This window comes from Emericellopsis cladophorae (assembly GCF_022114955.1).
Source record: "Emericellopsis cladophorae strain MUM 19.33 chromosome Unknown NODE_37_length_229796_cov_116_624128, whole genome shotgun sequence".
Classification (NCBI taxonomy): Eukaryota; Fungi; Ascomycota; class Sordariomycetes; order Hypocreales; family Bionectriaceae; genus Emericellopsis; species Emericellopsis cladophorae.
Window position 1 is genome coordinate 60,922 of NW_026250962.1, and position 16,433 is coordinate 77,354.

At 56.2% G+C, this 16,433-nt stretch overlaps 8 protein-coding genes across 8 annotated transcripts; 4 read left to right on the forward strand and 4 right to left on the reverse strand.

The window, feature by feature from the left end:
* Positions 1-159: 159 nt before the first annotated feature.
* J7T54_004209 (uncharacterized protein) lies at positions 160-1,500 on the reverse strand (the record flags this gene model as incomplete). Its single annotated transcript, XM_051507875.1, has 1 exon — positions 160-1,500. One exon carries the CDS (start codon positions 1,498-1,500, stop codon positions 160-162), a length of 1,341 nt encoding a protein of 446 aa, XP_051360933.1.
* Positions 1,501-1,723: 223 nt separating this feature from the next.
* J7T54_004210 (uncharacterized protein) lies at positions 1,724-2,795 on the forward strand (the record flags this gene model as incomplete). The annotated part of the gene is made up of 3 exons (XM_051507876.1): positions 1,724-1,786; positions 1,845-1,956; positions 2,011-2,795. The coding sequence occupies 3 exons, from the start codon at positions 1,724-1,726 to the stop codon at positions 2,793-2,795; spliced, it is 960 nt and encodes a 319-aa protein (XP_051360934.1).
* A 128-nt stretch (positions 2,796-2,923) lies between these two features.
* On the reverse strand, positions 2,924-4,622 carry J7T54_004211 (CDP-diacylglycerol--glycerol-3-phosphate 3-phosphatidyltransferase-like protein; the record flags this gene model as incomplete). The annotated part of the gene is made up of 3 exons (XM_051507877.1): positions 2,924-4,255; positions 4,303-4,474; positions 4,531-4,622. The coding sequence occupies 3 exons, from the start codon at positions 4,620-4,622 to the stop codon at positions 2,924-2,926; spliced, it is 1,596 nt and encodes a 531-aa protein (XP_051360935.1).
* Positions 4,623-4,762: 140 nt separating this feature from the next.
* On the forward strand, positions 4,763-5,310 carry J7T54_004212 (NADH ubiquinone oxidoreductase subunit NDUFA12; the record flags this gene model as incomplete). The annotated part of the gene is made up of 3 exons (XM_051507878.1): positions 4,763-4,834; positions 4,901-5,187; positions 5,259-5,310. The coding sequence occupies 3 exons, from the start codon at positions 4,763-4,765 to the stop codon at positions 5,308-5,310; spliced, it is 411 nt and encodes a 136-aa protein (XP_051360936.1).
* Positions 5,311-5,499: 189 nt separating this feature from the next.
* J7T54_004213 (NAD(P) transhydrogenase-like protein) lies at positions 5,500-9,135 on the reverse strand (the record flags this gene model as incomplete). Its single annotated transcript, XM_051507879.1, has 7 exons — positions 5,500-5,531; positions 5,581-5,655; positions 5,712-6,356; positions 6,408-6,662; positions 6,716-7,189; positions 7,251-8,999; positions 9,054-9,135. 7 exons carry the CDS (start codon positions 9,133-9,135, stop codon positions 5,500-5,502), a joined length of 3,312 nt encoding a protein of 1,103 aa, XP_051360937.1.
* A 1,186-nt stretch (positions 9,136-10,321) lies between these two features.
* Positions 10,322-11,341, forward strand: J7T54_004214 (Porphobilinogen deaminase-like protein; the record flags this gene model as incomplete). The annotated part of the gene is made up of 1 exon (XM_051507880.1): positions 10,322-11,341. One exon carries the CDS (start codon positions 10,322-10,324, stop codon positions 11,339-11,341), a length of 1,020 nt encoding a protein of 339 aa, XP_051360938.1.
* A 123-nt stretch (positions 11,342-11,464) lies between these two features.
* Positions 11,465-12,032, reverse strand: J7T54_004215 (glycine cleavage system h protein; the record flags this gene model as incomplete). The annotated part of the gene is made up of 2 exons (XM_051507882.1): positions 11,465-11,868; positions 11,924-12,032. 2 exons carry the CDS (start codon positions 12,030-12,032, stop codon positions 11,465-11,467), a joined length of 513 nt encoding a protein of 170 aa, XP_051360939.1.
* A 1,441-nt stretch (positions 12,033-13,473) lies between these two features.
* On the forward strand, positions 13,474-14,490 carry J7T54_004216 (Septum-promoting GTP-binding protein-like protein; the record flags this gene model as incomplete). Its single annotated transcript, XM_051507883.1, has 3 exons — positions 13,474-14,217; positions 14,264-14,338; positions 14,392-14,490. 3 exons carry the CDS (start codon positions 13,474-13,476, stop codon positions 14,488-14,490), a joined length of 918 nt encoding a protein of 305 aa, XP_051360940.1.
* Between the last annotated feature and the right edge of the window lie 1,943 nt (positions 14,491-16,433).

Sequence of the window (16,433 nt, forward strand, 5' to 3'; positions counted from 1 at the left end):
AGCGACCCACCATCTTCAGAGCGCTGACAGCAAGAACACACGACTAAGGGCACGAATCTGTATTGCATCCAAATGATATCGTACACTTCAATAATATGTACATCAAGCCACGCTCTCGCGGACACATACAACAATAGTAATACATGACCCACCATCTCGCTACCTCTTGCCAGCCTTGAGCCATTTCCGCCCGTTGGAGACGCCCTTGATCCTCTTGGTGTACTTCCAAAGGTGGCGGTACTTGGGACCCTGTCTCTTGGCCTCCCAGCCCCTGGCCTTTACAGGCTGCTTCATGCTGTGCACCCTCGTGGGCCTGAATTCAATGTCGGCGCCCTCGATGCCGTGGCGGCCCATGACGGCCGCGGTGTTGTCGTCCCAGACGGAGCGGAAGATGCTGAAGCCAAAGGGCTTCAGGTTGTACTTGTCACGGATGGACTTGAGGGAAAAGCTGGTCTTGTCCTTGCCGAGACGATTGGCGTACTGCTCCTTGAGGGCCTTTGCGTCCAGCGGACCGTCCTGCTCGAGGACGAAGATGGCGATGCGGTGGTACGGCGAGCCCTTTTGGGAAGTAGGGGGCAGCCAAGGGACGGCGAGCTGGTTCTCATCCTTGATCTTGCCGAGGGGGATGGACGGCTGTGTCGGGCTCAGGGGGATGTTGGCCGCGACAAAGTGACACTTTTTAGTGTAGCCATCGGCCTCCACGTTGGGCACGTCGGCGTCGAGGACGACAATGGTAACCAGACGCTCGCCCTTGTCGAAGACCTGGACGTTCAGGCGCGGCGGCGGCTCGCTGACCAGCGAGTCAATAATGGCGCCAGGCTGCGTCTTCTGCTGCCAAAAGTACAGCTGGACGTCGGCGGTGGGCTCGAGCTTGGGGAGGATGTCGGGGACAATGTTGAACTGCTCGATGCGCTGGGTGATGAGCTTGTGCTGATAGCTCCTCCAGCGACGCTCGGCGTAGTACCGGTAGATGGGCTTGTTCATGTCGCCCAGGCCGTCCTCGAACCGCTTCTTGACCACGGGATCGTTGACGTCGGCCTGGATCTTGAGCACCTCAACGTAGCGCTTGAGACTCGCTATGCGGGTGTCCTTCATCGCCTGACCGCCCTTGAAGTCCTTGGCGTCCCTCGACTCGAGTAGCGCAATCTTGGCCAGCTCGGCGCGGATGGCGGCCAGTTTCTGTTCGCGGTCTGCGGCAAGAATCTTGCGCGCCTCCTGAAACGCCTGGTACGGCAGCTGCTCAAAGGGCACGCCGTCAGGGTAGTCGCGGATGGCCATGCGGCGACGGCGGGAGCCGATAGGCATCTGACCCGCCTTCATGAGGGCATTCTCGAACTCGGGGAGGACGGTGTCGGGGTCGAGGTCGGCTGGCGATGGGGTGGTCGCTGGAGGCTCGGTGGTCACCTCTGCTGATATCGACGGCGTCGTGGAGAAAGGTCTGTAGAGCTGTCGTGACAATTGCCTGGCCAAAGGTCTGGCGACCGACTGACAACGCGACATTATGACGGGGTCGTCCCTTTTGTCAAAAAGGGGATGGCTGGCTGATGGACGTCGTCAATTGATGGTGATGAAGGCAAGGCAAGAAAAAGTTCAGCTGCACGCGACCCACTTTTCCACTCGGGGCCTGGCGCGCCGACATTGAGTCTCCTGGAGGAGGCCAATTTTTGACCTCGAGAGCACTCGTCATCAGCATCACCTCCACGAAACGGCAGCCCTGACAAAGATGGCTGCAAAGGGCATTGGATGTATTTCAGAGGCCATGGGCGCATTAAAGCTCGCCTCAAAGGTATGTCAGACGAGCTGCCACGAAGATCTATCTAATGGTTCTGACATGGTTTCGGCAGCCCTCGCATCTCAAGACCATCACCAGGTCCATGGCCACGACCATCGAAGCCTCAACGGCCAACATCACACGCTCAGCCGATACCCAGACCATCCTCAACTCATGGCATCCCTGTATGCTCCCGTGTTCCCGTGATCGAGGGAGGCTCCCATATCTAACGCTCGCAGCATCCTCTGTCCCTGTGACAATCCACGCCTTCCCCAGTCTTGAACCCACGTCTCTCGAGCAGTTTGCCGTCGAACACCTCTACCTCCCCATGCGCCGCGATATCCTCCATCTTGCCGTCGTCTACGAAGGCGACAATACTCGTCTCGGTACGGCTCGGGCTCTGACACGCTCTGAGGTTCGGGGGTCGACGCGCAAGGTACGTCCCCAAAAGGGCACGGGCCGCGCTCGCCTCGGTAGCAGTAGGAGTCCCTCCCTCCGCGGTGGTGGTAAAGCCCACGGTCCCAGGCAGAGGGACTTTGGCACCAAGCTGAACCGCAAGGTCTACGACAAGGCGTGGCGCACGGCGCTGAGCTATCGCTATCGGAGGGGCGAGCTGATCGTGACGGAGGATGGCATGGACATGGCGTACCCCGAGGAATTCGAGGCGACCCCGGCAGACAAGCTCAGGTTCGGCCTGAGGGAGCGCTATCTCGCCAAGTACATGCGCGAGGCCCTCATGGGGCTGGGACTTGGCAAGCCGGACGGACGAACCCTTTTTGTCACCGAGGACAGGCGGACAAGGCTGTTTGAGGCGATGGAGTACGCCGGTCCCTCCGAGGGCCGGGCTTTGGATATGGAAGATGTGGACGTCAAGGATCTTCTCGAGACGGGCAAGGTTGTCATGGAGAGGAGTGTGCTTAAGGAGTTGATCAAGCAGCACGAGAGTGACCTGGTGTCCAAGGTGGTCATCAACGGCTTCACGCCTGCTGGGCCGCAAAGCGGAGTCAAGGTGCTGGGCGCTTAGTTGTAGATTCTCTGTTGTATCATCCATCATGTACAATTGTAAAAAAGGTGCTTTCTTTGCTAGATGGGGTATCTAATCTATATCCTCGGGGTTGGTATACACAAAAAGACACAATGAACACAGATACATTACAGCTGGCCTCCGACAGCTCGTACAATCCACATGGCGATGCGGACATGCATGCCGACTCTCCTGTCATTCTGCGCGAAATCATCTTGCGTCACGGCCTTGGTGTGACCCTGCAGCCACTTCTGCTCCTCGCCCAACCTCTTCTTCAGCTGCTCGCTGCGCGTCACGACAAGAGCGCCGACCTCCAGATCGAGCGAGTAGCTCCGCTTGGTGTAGTTGGAGCTGCCGACGACACACATGGCCGGGTTCTCGTCACCCGGAAGCGTGACCCATAGACCTTTGGCGTGATACGTCCAGCCACCGGGCTGACCGACGGTGCCCTTGCGCCATTCCTTGAGCGAGATATCATTCTCACGGTCATTGCTCTGCACGGCCGTGAGAAAGCGCCTAGCCAGCAGCGTGTACGCGTCCGGTAACAGTCCCGATACACCGGGAGATTTGTAAAATCCATTGGCTTCGGGCGCGGCGGTGATGACGGTGTTGGTGCGCGCAGAGGAGGCCGTGTTCAGGAGCAGCTTCGTCAGTGACGGGGCGGGATTGAAATAGCCAGCCGTGAATGTCCAGGACGAGTCACGATACATCGGCTCAGCTAGGGTCTTGAGAATATGTGTGATGGAGGGGAGCTCAGTAGACACGTCTGGTTTCATGACTTGCGACATTTGCGCCAGCATGTACACTCGCGTATCGGCCACTTGACTTGTACCTTTGACGGCTCCCGCGGTAGGTTGAATGAGAGGCTTGAGCGTCGCCGTGGTGCTCTCGACAAATGCTTTGGGGTCGGCCAATGGTGAGGGCGCCGAGTTGGTCGCGGGCCAGTCCAGCGTGAAGCCCGAAGGCTGTTCGTTCGAGGGAGTGACCTTGAAGCTGAAGTGGCTGGCGGCCTCGTGAATCCGCCAGAAGTGGCCGGTAATCTCCGCGGAGGAGAAGAGGTGGTATCGATCTTGGCGATTCGTAAAGTAGTCGTCCGACAGGTTGGCCCCTGACATGATGATCTCGTCGTCGACTCCGTAGAGCTTCATGTGCTGCAAGCCCCAGCCCTCGTTGATCCTCTTGGGCACGACCTTTTTGCGCAGCCCCGTCAGGTTCGGCGTGTGGTACATCCTGATTTCGACCCTGTCCTCCCCGAACTCGTCGACAAGAGGTGCGAGGAGGGACGCGCATGATGCTCTGGGCGCCTCGCGTGTGCCTCGGAGGGCATCGGTCAAGATGCTGAGCTTGAGGTTAGGGTTCCGACGGAGCGCATCACGAAGAGTGGTGATGAGTTCGAGCTCCTTCTTTCCAATGTATAGCGTCGACAGGAAAATACGCTTCTTCGCATGGCGAATACGATCCTACTTGAATCAGTCGTTGCTCGTCTCTCCGAGGCATCTTCGCGTACCTTGAGCGTGCTATAGAACTCGGCCGGCGTCTGGATGATCTCTACTTGATCCCCTTGTATGTCGAAATACGGCGACAAGCGATCCAATTCCGTCACGAATGGCGCCAGAACATCAGGGGCTGCTCCTCCAGCCTTTGCTGCCGCTGGGGTAGGTCCCTGACTACTGCTGTATCTGCGACATTGCGTCCTAGTCGCGCTCGGTATCCTCGGTCTGCTAATCGAACCGACTCGGATCCTGCCTGTGCATCGAGCACAGCTTCGCGCAAACATTGAAAATATTGCGCTTTGCGACTCTTATGGCCCTTGTGCAGGTCGACCATCCGCGGCGCGTTCAAGGTGATACAGCAAATTAATTCAGCCGAGGATCTTCCGTTCCCGGCACGCACCACGACCGACCCGACCATCAACGTCAGGTCTTTCCTTCAGGGACAGCGACGTCCATTGATCAACCACTGTCACCATGTCGACCATCACTCGCACCCTGCGCAACTTGCGCAAGGTCGGCTTCAAGGACTACGTTATGCAGATGGTGGTACGTGTCTCCGGTCCTCCCTCGCGCGCAGCCCCCAAATAGCGGCCCTAATTGAACGATACACAGTACATTGGCGACACCAAGGCTGGTACTCTCATCGGCACCGATCGCGCCGGCAACAAATTCTTCGAGAACAATGAGGAGCTCCCGCTCCGCACCCGCTGGGTCGAGTACGCCAAGCACGACTACGACGCCGCTCAGATCGAGCCCGGCTGGCACGCGTGGATGAGCTACCTGGTCGACAAGCCCCCCGTGGGGGACAAGCTGCTCCAGACCGGTGGACGCCCATTTGAGCCGACGATGCCGAAGCCCAACTTCACAATGACCCCGGGAGCGTTCAAGACATATAGCACGTAGGCCTACCCGCTCCAGCGAGCGATATGATGGAGGGATGGCCTGGACAGCACGCTAACGCGACATGCAGAACCAAGTCGAAGCTTACACCGTGGCAGCCAGTTGCTGCGCAGAGGTCGTAGGGAGTCTAGGTGGATGTGTACATATGAGCATGTGGAGCGATTCACCTGTGGAATAGTAAGGAATCAAATTTCAATTCAGGCAAGTGTTGTCCGTTGGAGAGTGAAGACCATGACATGAGAGACTGTGTATCCACTGGTGTTTCTTCCAGCAGACATTTCGAAACGACAGTATATACGGTGTAGGCATGTCTAGAGCTTGCTTTCTACAGCGGTCTTGATAGCTTGGGGCTGGTCAGCAAGGATTCAACAGTGGGACTCGTTTGAACATACCATCGCAAGACACTTTTGCGTCGCCAAACAGCATTTTGGCGTTATCCATGTAGAACATGGGGTTCGGAACGTCGGCTATGGTACATCAGCAAGCTTTATCCAGGGGACGAGTTGATCAGGGGGGTACACACCGTATCCGCTTCCCAGGCTTCTCTTCATAATGACAACCTGCTTGGCCTTCCACGCGTGCAGGACAGGCATGCCCTCGATCGAGCTGCCCTTCTCCATCGCGATCGGGTTGACAGTGTCATTGGCGCCAATGACCACGGCCAAGTCAGTCTCGGGAAAGTCGTCGTTGATCTCGTCCATCTCCAGGACAATGTCGTACGGCACGCTGGCCTCGGCAAGCAGGACGTTGCACTGCCCAGGCATGCGACCCGCGACAGGGTGAATGGCGAAACGAACGGTGATGCCCTTCTTTCGTAGCATTGCGACAATCTCGGAAATGGCATACTGCGCCTTGGCAACCGCCATGCCGTAGCCCACGATGAAGATGACAGACTCGCTCTGCAGCAGTGCGTCGGACAGGTCATCGACAGAGGTCTGCGTGACCTGTCCTTGAGGCTTGTACTCTTGCACTTGCGTCGGTGCGCTCATACCACCAAAGAGAACGTTGGTCAGAGAGCGGTTCATGGCGACACACATGATGTACGAAAGGATGGAGCCTGACACGCCGATCAAGGCGCCAACGCTGGTGAGAAGCGGGTTGTCGAGCATGAATCCCTCTGCTACGAGGGCGAAGCCGCTGTACGCGTTGAGCACGGTGATGACAACGGCTTGCAAGGTCAGTCGGGTCATGTCAGGACGGAGCGCTGATTGCTACTTACGCATGTCGGCACCGCCAATGGCGGCGGTGGTGGTGTATCCCTTGATGAAACTCAGTAGAGTGCTTCCCGCAAGGGCACCAGCGGCTATGAGGGGACTTCCAGGCGCCATGGTCACGAATGCACCCATCGTCGCCGCATTCGCTGTGAGAAGACTGCCATTCAGAAGATGCTTCCCCGGGATGCTGACTGGCTTAGACCTCATGCGACCAGCGAGCTTGAGGAAGGCAATGATGGACCCTGTAAATGTGATGCCGCCTACAATCTTGTCAGTGCGCTACAAAGGGTAAGAAAAAAGGATGGGGTCTCACCTATCACGACGCCAAGATACGCAGTCACCATGTGCAGTGTCGAAGGGTCAGAGATGTGCGCCATGACACTGCCGACACTGGTCAGAACCGCGGCCAGGCCAACGACAGAATGCAATGCCGCGACCGTCTGCGGGAGATCGGTCGGCGTGATGCGCTTGCCAATGAGGAAGCCGGCGAGCGTACCCAGACTTGCCAGCACGCCAAACTGAGTCAAGACCTCGGGCGAAAAGCCAGCTGCGAACAGACTGGCCAGCACGCCTGAGCCGACGCCGAGCATGCCGAGCATGTTGCCCATGCGAGCGGTGGTCTGCGAAGCGAGACCGGTGAGGGAGCCGATGCAGAGGACGGTGCTCGCGAGATAGCCCGCCTGCACGAGACCAGCGGCACCAGTCGACGCTGCAGCAAGGAAGCCACCTCCAAACAGGGTCGCTGGAATCGCATACAGCCAGGGATACTCGGGGGGGTCGGTGGCACCTGTCACGCAGATGTTAGCTACTGGAGCGCGAAGAGACCGGCTCTCGGATGATCAACTCACGCTTAAACATGTCTAGCATGCGCTTGGTGACGACGAAGCCTCCACCAACGTTGACGAAAGCGAGCAGCACACTTAAGGCACCGAATGTCTGCGGGATGGTCTCGGGCACGTACCCTCCTCCGAGGATGAACAAACCACCAATACCCACCATACCAGAGATAGCGTTCGTTACGCTCATCAGAGGTGAGTGAAGCGCAGGCTGGACGCCCCAGACGACACGATATCCAATCAGAGAGGCCAGCGCGAAGGTGAAAGCGTTACCCATGAACAATGGGCTCGTGTACTTGCCCAGCGCGAGCACTGTGCCCATGCCGCCCGTCACGGCGGCGACTTCGCGGGACACTTTCTGGAACGGGGTGATTGCCTTCACCTCAGCCTTGGTCTCGGCAGCAGCAGGTTGCGCAGGTGCCGGCGGCGGAGGAGCAGGGCGCGCAGCAGGGGGTAGGACTTCGCCTGCTTGCGTGACAATGGCACCTCGGACTACTTCGTCAGATAGGTCGATGCCAAACTCCTTTTCCTTGGGTGTCATGGACAAGAGGAACTTGGTGATGTTGTTGGAGTACAAGGTGGACGACTGGGTCGGCAGACGCGAGGGCAGATCAGTGTAACCGATGATCTTAACCTCCTTGTACTTGGCGAGCTCGTTCTTGACAGTAGCCTCGCAGTTGCCGCCGGCCTCGGCGGCCAGGTCGACGACGACGCTGCCGGGCTTCATCACGTCGAGGGCCTCCTTCTTGATGAGCTTGGGCGCGGGTTTGCCGGGGATGAGAGCCGTGGTGATGATAATGTCGACCTCTTTGGCCTGCTCCTTGAACAGCTTCATCTCGGCATCGATGAACTCCTTGCTCATCTCCTTGGCGTAGCCGCCCGCGCCAGAGCCATCTTCCTTGAGCTCGACCTCGACAAACTCGGCACCTAGCGACTGGACCTGCTCGCGTGTGGCGGGACGAGTGTCGAACCCCCTGACCACGGCACCGAGGCGACGCGCAGTGGCTATGGCACTCAGCCCGGCAACGCCAGCGCCAATGACCAAGACTTTGCACGGTGGGATCTTGCCGGCGGCCGTCACCTGGCCCGTCAGGAACCGTCCAAAATTGTTGGAGGCCTCGAGCACGGCCTTGTAGCCGGCAATGTTGGCCATGGAGCTCAGCGCGTCAAAGACCTGCGCCCTCGATATTCTGGGGATCATGTCCATGGCGAAACTTGTGGCGCGCCTGGCGGCAATGGCGTCCACGAGCTCCTTGTTCTGCGCCGGCTGGAGGAACGAGATGATTGTCTGCTTCGCTTTGATGCTGTCAATCTCCTCCTTGGCCGGGTTGCGGACTTTGAGCACAATGTCGGCTGATGACCAGACACCAGACGCATCGTCGACGAGGGTAGCACCGGCTGTCTCATATGCTTCGTCTAGGAATTCGGCTTGGACACCCGCACCGCTTTGGATGAGAACCTTGGAGTAGCCCTTTTTGAGCAGGAGCGCGACATTCTGCGGTGTCAGCGCAACGCGACGCTCCCCTGGGAATATCTCGGTGGGGACGCCGATGGTGAGGTTTGCAAAGGGTGTCGTGGGTGGGATGACAGCGGATGCTTCAGTCGCATATGGTCGCACAGAAGGCGGAGGCAGATGAATCACTGAGGTGTCGCGTGACCTTCCTGCTGTCTTGATAACCCTTGTACTGTAGACATGGCGGGACGACGAGGAAAGTGTATTATGCCACTGTTCTGTTTGAGTGCCCAGCAACGACTTCGTGCCTGTGAATCGCGTCAGCATGGTGTTCAGGTCGCATGCCATATGAATAGCCTTACCGTGCAGGGTCCGTCGCCCGAGTCGCAACGAAGACAGGCAGCTGAGCTCGGCAGCTAGAGGACGCAGCGAAGTTGACGCCATTGCTAGGGTTTCTCAAAGCACCCTCATCTGAAAGACCGATGTTGTGGTACGTGAGACGGGCTCGCGCATAGGGAGAAAAGCTATTCCGAGGTCTCGAGTAGACGAATGTCAGATCGAGGCGCCCCTGAGTCCAAAGACAAGCGGATGGCTTGCAGCAAGGAGCAAAGTCAAAAAGCACAGCCCATGGATGAGTCTTTGGAGAAGGGGGACAGGGCGGAGATATGAGAGGGTGGAAGGGAGGATGAGGGGGAGGTCGTGGGATCATACCAGCCTAGCTCCAGTGGCCCGAGACGCCGAGAGCTCATGCACCCTTTAGGCTACTGTCGCATCGACACTGCATATGAGCGCAACACGCCAAGGGTCATCACTTCATGACTGTGGGGGATTGGCGCTAAAAGCTGGGGAGAGCGGGGGTGAAGCTGCCGCGGTGTGGAGAGATCGAATAGGCCCGGCCGGATACAGCGCTCATGCAGGCAGTGGCTATTGCGGGGTCTGAGCTGCTGCTTTGGGATGTCTAAAATTGAGGCTTTCCTGGAGACTGGCAGCTCTGGTTGCATAGGAACTGGAAGGCTGACGCGGTCTCGAGTTATTGCTGGTCTGTCGAGGTTGTCAAATATGGCCTACCCTATACTGGAGAGGGCGAGCAGCCATTTCGAGTGTCTGACAGTGCCACGGCCAACACAACCCTTAATTCAAGGCGAGTGATGGTCCAAGACAGTTTATTCTTCGAGGACTAGAAGTTTTTTTTTTTTTTTTTTTTTTTTTTTGACACTCCAGTCTTCACGCTTCTTCTCCACCTTGTAGATTCACTGCTGCAGCAACATTCTTTTATCAAAGATCAAAGTGGCTTGTGATTGTCATGCAGCCACTTTCCAGCTGTCTTGAAGCCAAATGTTCGCTCCGCAACAGCTTATCGCAGCCCTCCCAAGAAGAAACTTCGAGTCCTCAAATTCTCAAATTCTCAAATTCGAAGCCGCTACACCACGTTCAGCAGTCGCCTTCGCAACCGTAGGGTACTCCGAAGGGATCAGGAGGGGGCCCCGCCAGACGACCCCTCCAACAAATTTCCAACACACGTCGGCGGGCAGTACCCGCAAGTTGAACACATCCAATTTCACGTCACCTCCAAATCAAGTTTGTTGCACCGATTCCTCCCTCCCGAACGCGACGAGGACAACTGTGCATCATGTCTGAAGAAACAAATGCACCGACCGAGCGCGGTGCCACGATCATCAATGTCGGCACGCGTAACTCCCCCCTCGCCATGGCTCAAGCTGAGCTTGTGGTCGCCACACTACAGGCTCAGTTCCCCGACTATACCTTTCCCATCCACGGCATGACGACAACTGGTGATCGAGATCAAAAGACTGCTCTCTACAATTTTGGCGGCAAGGCGCTGTGGACCTCGCAGCTGGAGGAGAGGCTGGTCGCCAATGAGCTGGACTTGGTGGTGCACTGCCTGAAGGATATGCCTACGGCTCTGCCCGAGGGCTGCGTCATTGGTGCCATCACCACGCGTGAGGACCCCCGCGACACACTCGTCCTCAAAAAGGAACTTGTCGAGAGCAAGGGCTACAAATGTCTGGCCGACCTGCCAGATGGCAGTGTGATCGGCACGAGCAGCATCCGTCGCATCGCACAGCTGCGACGCTACTACCCGAACCTCCACTTCAAGGATCACAGAGGCAACATCCAAACGCGCCTCAGGAAACTCGAGGAAGACCCTGAGCTTTCGGGCATCATCCTTGCTGCAGCAGGTCTGCAGCGTATGAAGCTTGATGGCCACATCTCGCAGTTCCTCGACTTGGACAATGGGGGTATACTGTACGCCGTTGGACAGGGTGCGCTGGCAGTGGAGTGCCGCGCCGGGGACGAGCGTGTTCTCAGTGTGCTTCGTAGCATGGAAGAGGAGAAGGTGAAACTGGGCTGTCTGGTGGAGAGGAGCCTGATGCGGACGCTCGAGGGCGGCTGCAGCGTCCCAATCGGCGTCGAGACCACATGGATTGAAGACAAACTACGAGTACGCGCTACCGTGGTCAGCATTGATGGCAAAGAGAGCGTGGACGCCGAGATGCTGGAGGGTGTATCGTCGCCTGAGGCGGCTGAAGAATACGGGCAGCGTGTCGCGTTGAATCTCGTGGAGCGTGGTGCCGGCAAGATTCTGGATGCGATCAATGCGAAGAGGCCGGCTCCTGGCACTGCATAAGAGGCAGGCAGGTCGCAATTACCGAGGCAAGAATACGAAGTAATGAACACATGGTGATATATGTCTGAATCATATTGATCCGCCACTGGTGCCTTTATGTAGTATAGTTCGGCAAACCAACATTTATTCGTCGCCTGAAGTAAAAGTCTTGTACGCCTCGGCGTCCATCAGAGCCTCCACTTGCTGCGCACCCGCCTCGTCGACCTCGACCTTCGCGACCCAGCCGCCACCGTGGCTGTCGTCCTCGGGCACCTTGTTGATCGTGCTGGGCTTCTCCTCGAGCAGCTTGTTGACCGAGACAATCTTGAGGCGCACAGGGGCGTTGATGTCGGAGGCCGACTTGACCGACTCGACGGCGCCGATGCCGTCACCCTGCTCGATCCAGGATCCCGACTCCTCGGGGAGCTCGACGTAGACAACGTCACCCAATTGCTCGGCTGCGTACTCGGAGATGCCGACGACACCGGTCTTCTGGTCGGCGGAGAGGTCAATCCATTCGTGATCCTTTGTGTACTTGCGCAGGGCAGCTGCAGAACGGTCAATCAGTGCAAATTCACCAGCCGGATCTCAGGGCAAACGTACTCATCCGTGTGGTCGAGAATGTTCGGAAGGCAGTCCGCGCCGTCATAGGGGTGGCACGAGGGGCCAGGCGCACAGCCACGGGCCGGAGAGAGCGAGCGATGGAGGCCATTGTGTCTTCCTTTGCGATGGAAAAGAATTGAGGGGAGAGGGTTCCTGTTGTCGTTGGTACGAATGAATTGATACTGTCCGAGATAACATCATACGCCGGTCAATGCCCGACGGAATGCGTGCAGCTGTCGTGGTTAGTCAGCAGGAGCCGACGAAAGCAACGCAGAGCTTCGGCTGACAGCCGAGCAGGTGAGTGGCCAATAGGGGCCGCTGTATTCTCCCCCAGTTTTGATTCGACTTGACTCTCACCTGCTTCCTCGTAACACAATCCAGATGGGCGTTGTTGCCAGTGACGAACAGAGTGGGCACCACGGCATGGATATGGCTACGCGATGTGGTTCTATGGGAATACATCGCCGTGCTGAACTTGCGATGTGTGGACCCAGGCGACCCTATGCCCAAGACCTGTTGTGTGTCCTCGTTTTCTCGCAGCTGCAATTGTGGCTGGCTGGGCGTCCACGTAGGTGCGATTGAGGTCCATGCTTACAGTGCTGCATAATTAGTATCGGCCCAACAAACAGGCTTGGCTGAAAAATCAAAGAATTTCCTGTACTTTGAGGTTGGCAAAGTACTCATAAGATGGGCGATGATCCTTCCCACAGTCTCACCGTGACCTCACGAGCCATTGGTAAAACATGAGACATGCACGTCGCTCAGCTGCTGCAGTGGACCTTTGTCGTGAGCACGAGGACTGGTTCGACTGGAGTCGTTCGAGACTGGACACGACAAAAGGGCAGCGACAGTAGCGGGCAAACGCACGCGCATTCTGTGCTCCAGTCGTTTGTTTGTGAGCCGTCAGCAAACGCCAAACTGTCGCGAAACTGGTCGATGACCTGCTTAGGCGTCTCTTGGTCCAGCTGTTGTTCGATTGGTCTGCAAAGCCACAGATAATGGAAGTATAGCGTGGTCCTAAATTACAGGTAGGTAACTACTATAGTTAATATGTGGCCATTACTTTATGACTTGTAATTAGCATCGAAATGTATGAAGTTATGAACGATCCGTGAGCAACTGCTATTATCCCTGCTTGAAGGCCCTGGGCCAGCCGCGTCCCACTTGCATTCCGACTCCACCTTTACGTACCTGACGAGCCTCGTTGTGCCTTTCCGTCATCACCACCCCTCCTTGAAACTTCTCACGAACCTGGGACACTTGCATCTCATCTCGCGCCTTCCAAAGTCGTTTACTCGTGTCGACGAAACACATCTCCCGACTCGGAGCTCTCGTGTCCCTCACGCTCGCTCGTGCAGCCTCCAGCTGCCCCCCTTTCCAAGCTCATGCTCCTCGCGCGTTGACCTCGACCTCCCTACTTGCGTCCGAACAACCACATCCCTCGATCTACCTTTTCCACCACCGCCAAACTGGATCCCTCCACGAGCCCTGCGGCAGACCCTCCGGTCGCCGCATTTCCACAGGAAGAGACCGTCGTCAACCCTGTGGAGATGGACCCTCCCCAGCAGCACCCGGAATTCCACCCACAGCCTCAGCCAGGCCCTGACGAGACCGCCCCCAGCGGCCCTGATGCTTCACCACACATCGAATTTCTACCTGAGGGATTTCGTCACAGCCAAAGTCAATCATTAGACCAAGGATTGGCCAACGTGACCCACGAGGACAGTCCTCGACCCGAAGACGACACGGCGTCTGCTGCCGCGGCATCTCCTCGTTACACACCCGCGGTGTCGAGCGCACCCTCACTTTCGCGGCCGGCTAGTGGCTCCTCGAACCCGGTGCAGTCGTCGCACCACAACCAGCAACAAAATGAGCAAGCGAATGGGCGGAATCATGTGGTGATCAAGGTCGGCATGGTGGGCGATGCACAGATTGGCAAGACATCGTTGATGGTCAAATACGTAGAGGGAAGCTGGGATGAGGACTACATCCAGACACTGGGCGTCAACTTTATGGAGAAGACAATCTCCATCCGCAACACGGAGATCACCTTCTCCATCTGGGATCTAGGTGGTCAGAGGGAGTTTGTCAACATGCTCCCTCTCGTGTGTAACGACGCCGTCGCGATACTGTTTATGTTCGACCTGACGAGGAAAAGCACACTCAACAGCATCAAGGAGTGGTATCGTCAGGGGCGGGGCTTCAACAAGACCGCCATTCCGATTTTGGTCGGGACCAAGTATGACCATTTCGTCAACTTTCCTCCGCAGGATCAGGAGGAAATCTCGAACCAGGTGGGTTATACCGAAAGCGTGGAATTGACCTAGCTGAACTTTGCAGGCTCGACGATTTGCCAAAGCCATGCGCGCGGCTCTTATTTTCTCCAGCACCAGCCACAGCATCAACGTGCAAAAGGTGAGACATCCGATTCTACAAGCTGTACCTGACTAACAATGTCGTTTCTGTAGATCTTTAAGATTGTGCTTGCAAAAGCTTTCGATCTAAAGTGCACGATCCCCGAAATCGAGAACGTTGGCGAACCGTTGCTCCTGTACCAGTCTGCGTGATGTGGATCGCAGGATGCAGATCCACGCGACACCACGCGAGCGTTTGCGCGCACACGTCATTTCCGAGCATCACATGTATTTCACTTCTTCGTTTCCTTTGTTACAGCTGGCCTTACCTTTTGACACGATATTTTGGTCATCAAAGCAATACATGTTTGTTCTACTATGCGAGAAGATGGAGAAAAGACGGAGGACCACATGGGGTGCCGCCAGTGGAGGCAACGGACGTCCGGCGCTGTGCTACGATTTGATTTGATTCGATTCCGGGGTTCGGCTTGATGCCAGAATGGAGCAATATGGGGCTTCTACACACCGACAACACCACTATTGTAATGGAAGCACACACCTTCACGGTTTACTCAGGGATAGCATGGTCAGAGATGCTGGCGTACATCTCTGTCCACGGGGCATCATCTAGACATGCAGGCAGCCAGGCAGACAGACACGAATGAAGAGCAATAGTGAAACATGTCCTCCCAGTACTGGATTGGAGGAAATATTGGTTAAAATACTACTAATGGCGACTCCAAGAGCATACGAAGAAGGGCTTTGTTGGTTCAATGAGGCGGGTCTTTGTCGTTACCAGTTTGGGAGAAAAAAAAAGGGTTTTTTTTTTTTTGGCTCGGCCCTCTGAACAAGAGAAAGACACAAAGCGTCTGAAGCCAGGTATAACTGCTTCTGTCATCTTAGTCCGGCTCTCTCTGACGGAAGTCGCCCTCTTTGGACATTCGCTACATGGGTTCACGACGTCAAATTTCTGGCACACAGCGCGATATAGTAGGACATTCTATTTTGACAAGTCTATTCAGGAAGTCAGCACTGGCTAGCAAGGTTTCGAGCCTTCAACAACCACCTACTGTTATATTCTTACCTCTGGGGCTACGCGTCGATCACAGCTCATTGTCCTTGAGGTCAAAGCATTACGACCAAGCCAATCGCAGCCTCATTCGTTCATCTTTGTTGAATCAGAGAACCATCGAGGCCCCCTTTATGTTGAGAAAATGAGGGTACACTCTGCCGTCAACAGATAGACCCGATCAACAGGCACTAGCTGGAATAGCCACAGCATCACGATTGTCACTCGACAGGCTATTGGGATAAGGAGGCCTCCTGTGTTCTAGATCTGGTGGTGCGGTAATCACCATGGAGATTTACGTCTTCCATGCTCCGTGAGGTGAATGGACCAGACACATCACGGCCGGCTCGAACCTCAAAAGGCGCTTCAGCTTCCCCTCTAACAATGCCAATTGGGCTGCGAATGGAACGAATAGAGCCTGACCCCTTATTTTGAGCCTTGCGTAGATGCAGCAGTCCCGCCAGTCGACCACCCCATGAAACAATGGGGACTGATCTATCGGACTGAGCACCCTCGGCACGAGTGTGGCCACGATTACTTCGAAGAGAATGATGGCTCATCTCAAGTCCTGCATCGGCCTCGACATCTGACGTGTGTTCCCGTTGGGCGCATTGCGAAAGGAGAGCTCGCCCTTGGTTGAAGATATACACGACAATGATGTAGTACAGGCAGACGGAACTGGTGACAAAGACAAAGTACTCCGCCTTGGAGACTGTCATGAAACTTGTCGGAGTGGTGCTAGGCATGACGACGCACAAATACTTTGTCGATGCTGGCTGGTAGCTGACGGTGCGTGTGATCTCGCTAGGGGTCGAGGAAGTACCAGACTTTTTCGGAGTGCGATATTGCTGTTGGTTCGGAGAATAGAGTAAAGAAATGATAGATTTCAGAGCAGGAAGCCTTTTATAAGCGTTTGCTTACATCGGGGCGCTTACTTTTCGATGTTCGCGACAGACAGGTTGCGATGGGTCACATGTTGTGTTTAGGGGTTTGGTAGCGTTCTGCCATGAACAAGCCAGCCATATTCCCACGAACTCATAAGAAACTCAATTACATGCGAACTTCACAAAGAAGTCGGGTCGAACAA